A 9,365-nucleotide genomic window follows, 5' to 3' on the forward strand; every position below is an offset into this window, starting at 1 on the left:
TCTTTCTTTCTTTCTTTCTTTCTTTCTTTCTTCTTTCCTTCCTTCCTTCCTTCCTTCCTTCTTTCTTTCTTTCTTCTTTCTTTCATTTTATTGAAGTATAGTTGGTTTACAATGTTGTGTTAATTTCTGCTGTACAGAAAAGTGATTCAGTTACACAAATACATATTCTTTTTCATATTCTTTTCCATTATGGTTTATTATAGGATATCAATATAGTTCCCTGTGCTATACAGTAGGACCTCGTTGTTTATCTGTCCTATATACACTAGCTTGCATTTGTTAATCCCAAACTCCCAATCCTTCTCTCCCCCACCCCTCTCTGCTTTACTTGACTTTAAATATTGTTTCTCAAGTTTCACCTCTAGACTTCTTCTATCCTCACTCTATATTCTCTCCCCAGGCAAGCTCACTGACTCCAAGGCATAATTACCAGGTATGGTTACATATCCACATCTCTAGCCCAAACACCTCTGAGTCCAGAGCAATTTATCTAAATGCCCACCTGACATCTCCACTTGGCTATCGTGATGGCCCTCCAAATTCAAGATGTCTCAAAGCTCCTCTCCAAACCAGGCCCCGAGTCAGTAAATGGCACCATCATCCCTCCAGTTATGGTACCCAGAAACCTGGACAATCATCCTTAATGTCTATCCTCTCCCTCCTCCCAATCCAATCTTTGACTGAGTCTTTTCTTGTTTTCTTTTTATTTGATGGAATTTTATTTGTAGCAACAACAATCATTAAAACCAAGCAAAAAACAAAACCAAAAATACCCTCCACTGAATGGGAATGGTACCTATTATTTGTCAAAACCCTTTCAGTGGAGTTTGACTGAGTTTTTTCAATTTTACCTTCTTGATCTTAAATTCATTGATTTCTCTCAGTCTTCTCACCTTCCACTCCAAGCCACCACCTCTGTCTAAACTGTTAACTCTTCTTGCCTGGACTTCTGCATTGGCCACCTAAACTAGTCTCTTGGGTCCATTATGACCTATCTCCAGTTTGTTCTCCATACCATTGCCAGGGTTATTTTTCCAAAATGCAAATCTGATCATTTAACTCACCCACTCAGAACACTTCACTGGCTTTCCATTGCTCTTAGGAGAGAGACCAAAACCCTTCCCATGGTAGCTAAGGCTTTGTGGGGTCTGCTCCCTTTCTATTTCTCTAGTCCTGCCTCCCTTCAAGAATCTATTGGTCTTTTACTTCTTTTTTGTCCTCAAACTTGCCATGTTCTTTCTCATCATTTAACCAGGGCATACTCTGTGCAGTCTGCCAGACCTCTAACTCACCTTTTATATTTCCCATGGACCCTTTTCAACCTCCTGGACTAGATCAAATTCTCCCATTATAAACTGTCAGTGAATTCCATTATAGACTCTGCATTTCACCTAGGTAGTGCTAACACAATTCCAATTTTCCGTTTACTTGTCTACTCTTTTGATTAATACTTGTTCTCCCCAACACAACCACTACTAGTCTGTAAGCTCGAGGGGAGCAATGGCTTTGTCTGTGTCTGTTCGCCATTAAATCCCTGCACCTTGTTCTGTAGGCACTTCATGTCTCTTAAAACGACAGACGCACATGCTCATTTTTGAATCAGGACACTGAGGTTTGTTCCGAGGTCATACAACCAGCAGGGGGATAAATTCCAAGTCTGACTCCAAAACCTGCCCTTTCTTCCTTTCACTCTGCTGTCCTCTGAGATGGGGGAAGTGTTGGGATTGTGCCATTTCTGGGTGTGTAGTTCTAGAAACCTCAACTGCTTCCTTTGGAAGTCTTTGGAAATGGATCTGAAAAGGCTGGCAGTTTTCCTGAACTTATAGGGGTGCGGGGGGCGGAGGGAGTTTTCTTTTTCCTTTTCTTCCTTTTACATCTGTCTTTCTTTCTTTCCTCCTTCTCTCTGTTTTTCTCCTTCCTTTCCTTTCTTCCTTCCTCTTTTCCAAAAAATGCACAAAGTTCCTGCTCATTGCCAGACTCTGTTCTGGGAGTTGGTGACATAAAGATGAATCAAAGAGTCTCTGTCCTCAAAGAGCTCAAAATCTAGGCTGTTAGAAGTCTAGGTCAAGTAAATAAATTCCAAGCCAGTATCATTTCCTCCTCTGTAAAATGGGCATCATCCTTACTACACCAGAGTTTTTGGATGCAAGTAACTGAAACTGACTTAGGAATGAAATTTATTGGAAGGGCATTGGATGGGCCCAGAACTGAAAGAAAAGCAGGAGAACCAGACCCAGGAAACAGGAGGGTGGGCAGCTCATGGAGCCAAGTCCATGCTCTAGGAACTAGCTTGTGAGGACAATGCCACTGGCACTGTCCCCACTGTGACTATTCCAGTTGTTCCCTTGTCTTTGATACTGTCCCCCAAGATTCAAAGACCCAGGTGGGAGCATCCCATGAAGCAAGCATGGGTCAGTCACCTAGCCAGACTCCAGCTGCCTAGATGTCAGGAGAGGAGATAATTGCGCCCTTCCATTGCAGAATGGGGGTTGGCACTCAGAGCCCCTGACACTGCTGCTCTCATTTCCCTGTGGTTCTTGGGTGACACCAGGGCTAAATAATCTCTTGAGAGGTCACCTATTCATCGAGTCCCTGCACAATGATCTGCTGCTAAGTAGTATGACTGGGACTTGAATCTGGGTCTAGTTGGCAGAGTAGCAGTTAGAGTTCTTGGCTACAAGCAACAGACACCACCTCTGCCCATTTTCAGCAAAAGAGAATTTATTGGAGGGATGTGGGCGAGGCTCAAAGAATTTATGGGGAGCTGTAGAAGCAAGTTTGGGGACAGACAGGAACCAAAGGAGAGATGGAGGGTCTAGGATCATGTTGGAGACACATTTACACTTGAATGCTGCAACCACCAGCACGATGAATGACCTCCAACAAGATCTCCTATTTTGGCTGTATGGCCTCCAAATTCAAATTCTCAGGACATAAGGTGTTTGATGGGGTTAGTTTCCATCATGGCCCTGCCCTCCAGGGTGAGGATAGGAAAATGGCTCTTTTAGTGGCATGGGTCATTTGGAATTACCTTTCCATCAAGGCCACAGAGGAAATTAATACAGTGTTGGGGGGTGTTTATCAGTTATCTATCACCGAAATAATAGTACATAGCAAACAATCACATGCTTCCAAAGCATGCAACGATCAGCTCACACATCCGGTGGTCAGTTAGGCAGCTCTGCTGATTTTGGTTGGACTTGCTCACACGTCTGGAGGTTGGCTGGCCATTGGCTGATCTAGTCTAAGCTTGGCTGGAAGGACTAGGCCCTCTGGTTCTGCTCCTCCAGTGGGTTACTTCTGGCATGTTCTCCTGGGTAATGGCAGAGGCAGAAGAGGGGGCAAACCCTATCACACAAGTGCTTTTTAAGGCCCAGCTTGCATCGCATCTGCTGATATCCTATTGGCCAAAGCAAGTCACATGACCAAGGCCAGCATCAGAGTGAGAGAGCACTGTGAAATATCATGGCAAAGGGTGTGGATACAGTTGGCCCTCCCTCCATATCTGCAGGTTCCACATCCACCGATTCAACCGATCATGGATCAAACATATTCGAAAAAAACAATTCCAGGAGGCTCCAAAAAGAAAAACTAGTTACATAGCATTTACATTGTATTTACAATTATTTAAATAGCATTTACAGTGTATTAGATATTATAAGTAATCTAGAGATGATTTAAAGTATACCGGAGGATGCGCATAGGTTACATGCAAATACTTTGCAGATTTTGCAGGGGTGGGGTGGTGGTTGTCCTAGAACCAAATCCCCAGCAGATAACAAGGGAAGACTGTACAGGGAAAGGTGAAGAATTAGTGCCATGTTTGCAATCCATGGGGAAATGTCTAAAAGGAGTCAATGTCTGTGACAGATGTCAAAGTCCAAGTTCTTTCCATGTTCCACACCACCTGGTGCAGCAACCAAAGGAGCTTTTCTCCAAAACAGGCCTCTGTTCTTATTCAGCTGTATCACTTTGAATGTCAGGTTCATGAGAACAGGGACTTTTGTCTGTTTTACTCTCCATGTAACCCCACTGTCTAGAATGGTGCTGGCTACATAACAGGTGCTTAACAAATAGTGATTGAGTGAAAATTCCCTTGTGAACTTACCTTATGCATCTAACCAATGTTTTTCACTTTTGTGGGGAGGTTGTATGCTATGGAGGAAAGGACTTAAATTTGGACACAAATCAACCTGGGCTCGAATCTGGGCTTCATCCTTTACTACCAGTGACCTTGGGCAAATTATCCAGTCTTCCTGAGCCTCATTTTCCTGTAGTGGAAAACTTATGGGTGACTTCTCAGTGCAACCTCCCCATTATCTGGTAATTGTCCCTCCCATGTCCACATATTTCCTGTGATGGGGCTTCTGTATTACGTGACCCTGTCCCCACCCCCCAACCCTGTCTCAACTGATTGGACCAGGGGTATGGATCTGAACCATAATGGGCCAATCAGAGTCTCTTCTCCAGGAATTTGGAATTCCAGTCTTAGTCTGATTGGCCTCTTAAATGGAGGAGATAGGAAATCAGGAGCTGGCTATGGTCATTTTCCACCAGAGAGAGCTGGTCTACAGCAGGAGAGAAGAATAAAGCCCTCATTCCAGATTATTTCTTAGGTCCAGTCAGCTATCAGACAGCTAGCTAGGCAGCTAGGTAACCACTGGTGTAATGGTTAAGGGCATAGTCTCTGGTTCCAGATTACCTTGGTTCAGATTCTGGCTCTATCATTTACTAGAGTTATTTAACTTCTCTGTGCCCTCATTCTCATCTGTAAAGTGGGAATGACATTAATACCTACTTCATGGGGTTGCCATAATGATTAAATAAAAGTGCATGGAACTATATCTAATGCATGGTGAGTAATAATCCATGTACATGATTTCCAGGTCATAGTCTCCGATCCTTAAAATTAATACCCCTTTTTCACCCCACCCACCCCCTTTCAGGAAACACTCACTTCAGTGGATTGTTGATTCCAGTGCAAAGAATCTGAACTAATACCATTTTCACCTGTGAAATGAGGAAAGTTAGGAATCTTGGGTTCTTGGAGTAGTAGTGAGGATGAAATGAGATGAGTACAGCTCTTGGCACACTGTAGGTACTCAATATTTACATGCTTCTCATCCTTCCTACCCCGCCTTCCTCAGACTCCAACTGGGGCCAAGCATGGGAGACGGTGCTTCTGGTGTGGACGGTCTTGGCCACAGCTTGGTTTGGCTCCTTTCTAAGGTGAGTCTGATCTGTTCTTACAAGGTTCTTAGAACCACACATCTCAATACTTCATTCTGCACTCAGAGGAGTGAATCATTGATCCTGAGGTGCCTTCCCCCCCGAGAAGACTTCATCTCCGATGCACTCTAGATTTTCTCATTGCTGGGGAAGTAACCCAGGGCACAGCAGGTCTTGGTAGGGGCAGGGGTGGTGTGGGCAACAGGGGTAAGAGAGCTGAACCTTACCCCTTCCTTATTTGTCCCCTGCTGGTACAGTCCTTTTCCTGGTCCTCGAGAGCTATATAGGAAGGGAGAAAACTGTGCCACTGGCTTAAGAGAACAGGGGCAAGAGGCTTGGAGATGTGGACAGAGCTTCTTGATTTATGTGATAATATTCGGGGGTGAATAAGTCCATGACAGGGAGGTTTCCTTCCTCTTGGCCAGCTTCCTCATCCCTCCTAGCTCCTCCCCCTTTTTTTTTTTTTTTTTTTTTTTTGCGGTACGCGGGCCTCTCACTGTTGCGGCCTCTCCCGTTGCGGAGCACAGGCTCCGGACACGCAGGCTCAGCGGCCATGGCTCACGGGCCTAGCCACTCGGCGGCATGTGGAATCTTCCCAGACCAGGGCACGAACCCGTGTCCCCTGAATCGGCAGGCGGATTCTCAACCACTGCGCCACCAGGGAAGCCCAAGCTCCTCCCTTTGAGGCCTCTACTCTATGACCACCCAGCTCAGCCCCGGGGCCATGCCCAGCAAGGGCAGGGCGTGTGGGTAAGTGGGATGGGAGGTTCTAGGAACATTTTTTTTTAAACTGAAGCATAGTTGATGTACAATATTATGTTAGTTTTGGGTCAAAAAAATAGTAATCCAACAATTAAGTCCACTACAAAATGATCACCGCAAGTCCAGTAACCATCTGTTACCATGCAAAATTATGACAATATTATTGACTATGTTCCTTATGCTGTATATTACATCCCCATGGCTTATTTATTTTATAACTGGAGGTTTGTATCTCTTAATCCCCTTCACCTATTTTGCCCAACCCCCCACTCCTTCCTGGCAACCACCAGTTTGCTCTCTGTATCTACAACTCTGTTTCTGTTTTGTTGTGTTTGTTACCGTATAAGTGAGATCATACAGTACTTGTCCTTCTCTGTCTGACTTATTTCACTTAGCATAGTACCCTCTAGGTCCACCCATGTTGTTGTTAATGGTATAATTTCATTCTTTTTTATGGCTGAGTAATATTCCATTGCATATATATACCACATCTTTTATTATCCATTCTTCTCTTGATGGACATTTAGGTTGCTTCCATATCTTGGCTATTGTAAATAATGTTGCAATGAACCTAGGGGTGCATACATCTTTTCGGATTACTGTTTTTGTTTTCTTTGGGTAAATACCCAGAAGTAGAATCACTGGACCATATGGTAGATCCATTTTTATTTTTTTGAGGCAACTCCATACTGTTTTCCATAGTGGCTGCACCAATTTACATTCCCACAAACAGTGCATAAAGTTGGCTTCTGTATTCGTTTGCCTCTGGGTTGGGGGCGCAGGCAGGAGGGTGATTTCCCTGAGATGAGCCAGCTGTCGTCATCGTCCCTTTCCCCTTCTCTCTTGTGGGGAAAAAAGTTGTGAACGTGGAAAAGGCCATAAAGTTGGCAGATGCTTCTGGGGACCCATAGATCCATGGTGTTGCTGGCTTCTCCTTCTGCCGTGTTGGCCCCAGTCCTTGACTGGGATTCTGCCTCTGTTTCCCTATGTAGTTCTCCACTTGCACAAGAACGTAGCTTCAGACTTCTTTGCGTATTACCTTCTTCTTAGTTGCACTAGTCAAGCATCTGCCAAGTTCTGGGATCCAAGGAGGGACCCACTGGATCCCAGACCTGGGACTGCCTAACTTCCTGTCCTGGATCTGCTACTGGAGCTGGGTCAGTGTCCCCTAGACCTATCTACCAAACATCCTCCCCGCCTGCACCAGCCCAACATTCCCCATGCCCGAGTCCACTACAGTAATTATATTTTGAGTCTCTGTCAAAGAGACAGCTGGGAGAAGGAGGGTGGGTTCTACAATCAGACACCCTGGGCTAGGATTCTGGATCCATTATCACTTTCTTGCTGTGTGACCTTGAGCTGGTCACCGCCCTTCTCTGAGCCTCAGTTTCCACACCTGTCAAAGAGACTAATGATCCCCTACAGTGGAGCTGGGAGGTTCTAATGAGATTACCTATCTACAGACCCCAGCGCATTTTGGAGGCTCCAGAAATGGCTGCTCACTGCCCCTTCTCCACACAGCTCTGAAGAAGGGAAAGGAGCTCTGTATCATTATTACTCCTCAACTACCTGTCATCCCTTGCGAAACTTTTCATAAGCCTCTTATCAGATCAAGATATCAGCATCCTGCTGAAGGCTGGGTCTGGGAACAGGAAACTGCAGTGAAGCAAAGGGTCACTAAAGACAGAGACCTGGCAGAGGCAGCAAAATGCAGTGGTGAAGCATGTGACTCTGGGGGCAGATGGCTTGGGTTCCAACCCCAGCTTTAACTTTGTTGAGCTCTGGGCAAACCACAGTATTTCCTGTAGCTTCAGTTTCCCCATTTGGTATATGAGGCGTAAAATAGCATATGCCACCTAGAATTGTTTTGAGAACTAAATGAGATCATCTGTGTCTTGTGTATAACACGAGTTTGCCCCAAAGTGAGCATTCAAAACACCTTTGATGCGTAAGTTGTTTTCAAGGTTTTGCTACTTTATTTTTTTGTCTCTTTAGATGATTTTATTAGGATAAAGTTCCAGGGGAGGAATTACCGGCCTCCTAAAATAGATTGCCAAATTGCTTTTAAAAGGGCCCGGCTCTCTTAAAAGGGCACCTGCGCCCTGTTTGGTGATCCTGGGGGTGGGGGGAGGTGAGGGGAAATGGAAGGTCGGGGGAGCGGGGGAGTGGGGGCGTGCTGGGAGGGAGGGAACAGGCGGCGAGAGGAAACGCGCAGCGGGGCTCAGTTGAGCAAAGAAGGCGCTCTCACCAGCGCAATGGCCACCTCGGTTGGGGACACGTGGGGCGCCGTGGCCTCCTCTCGGAACAGCAGGACTGGCACGAGGTGTCTGGGCGGTGATGCAACTTTGGGCCCTGCAGGTTAGGGCTGCCGCTGCCGCAGGCCACCATGGACCGCACAGACCCAGAGGGTCGCCAAGCACAAAGAACAATGTCTCTAGAAAACTCCAATGCTAACTCAACAGGGAAGACCCCACGGGTGGCTTTCAGCCATGCAAGTGAATCTTCCAACCGCATTATGAAACCATCAACGACTCCAGTTTCCTCAGTCTCAAAGAATGGGACAGTCACCACCGTGAAACCCATAGTAACATCTAAAATGACAACACCAGGGGTCTCAACAGATATAACTTCCACCACCTTAGAGTCTACACCCCAAATAACAAGTGTTTCAAAAAACATCCCGGATGTCAATCAACATCCACAATGACTACAACCCACAGTAGTTCGGTGACATTTGTTTCTTCATCAGTAACAATTACAGCAACTATTAACTCTAAAGAAAATAAGAGATCAAAATCTGATACTGGCAGCTTTGTTGGTAGTATTGTATTAAATTATGGAATTTAATCTATGCTTTACATTGGATGCAAAATATACTATTCAAGAAGAGGCATTTGTTATATACCCATCTGTGAACATGATGCCATCATTTAAGGAAATCCAAGAACCAATGGAAAGGAGAAAGATTGATGCAGCCCAGTCAATTAACTTTGTTTTATTGTTAGTTTAAAACAATATTCTCTTCTTGAAAATAGCATTAACAAGCCAGTGCATATAATGTACAATGTATTATATGAATATGTAAAGCTTCCTCACGATTACTAAAGGCAAAAAGGAGTTGGATTTTTTTTTTTTTTTTTTTTTGCTTTTTTTTGGCCACGCGGCATGCAGGATCCCAGTTTCCCAACCAGGGATGGAACCCGTGCCCCCTGCAGTGGAAGCGCAGTCGTAACCACTGGACTGACAAGAAAGTCCCTGGTTTGACTTTTTTTTTTTTAGCTGTGTTGGGCCTTCGTTGCTGTGAGCTGGCTTTCTCTAGTTGCGGTGAGCAGGGGCTACTCTTCGTTGCAGTGCGCAGGCTTCTCGTTGTGGCT

At 45.2% G+C, this 9,365-nt stretch overlaps 1 protein-coding gene across 1 annotated transcript; it reads left to right on the forward strand.

The window, feature by feature from the left end:
* Positions 1–8,377: 8,377 nt before the first annotated feature.
* On the forward strand, positions 8,378–8,925 carry LOC112065302 (porimin-like). Its single transcript, XM_024125310.1, is given in 2 exon segments — positions 8,378–8,680; positions 8,683–8,925. Coding segments are annotated over 2 exon segments (546 nt in total).
* The last annotated feature ends 440 nt before the right edge of the window (positions 8,926–9,365 follow it).

Source organism: Physeter macrocephalus, chromosome 3 (genome assembly GCF_002837175.3).
Source record: "Physeter macrocephalus isolate SW-GA chromosome 3, ASM283717v5, whole genome shotgun sequence".
NCBI lineage: Eukaryota > Metazoa > Chordata > Mammalia > Artiodactyla > Physeteridae > Physeter > Physeter macrocephalus.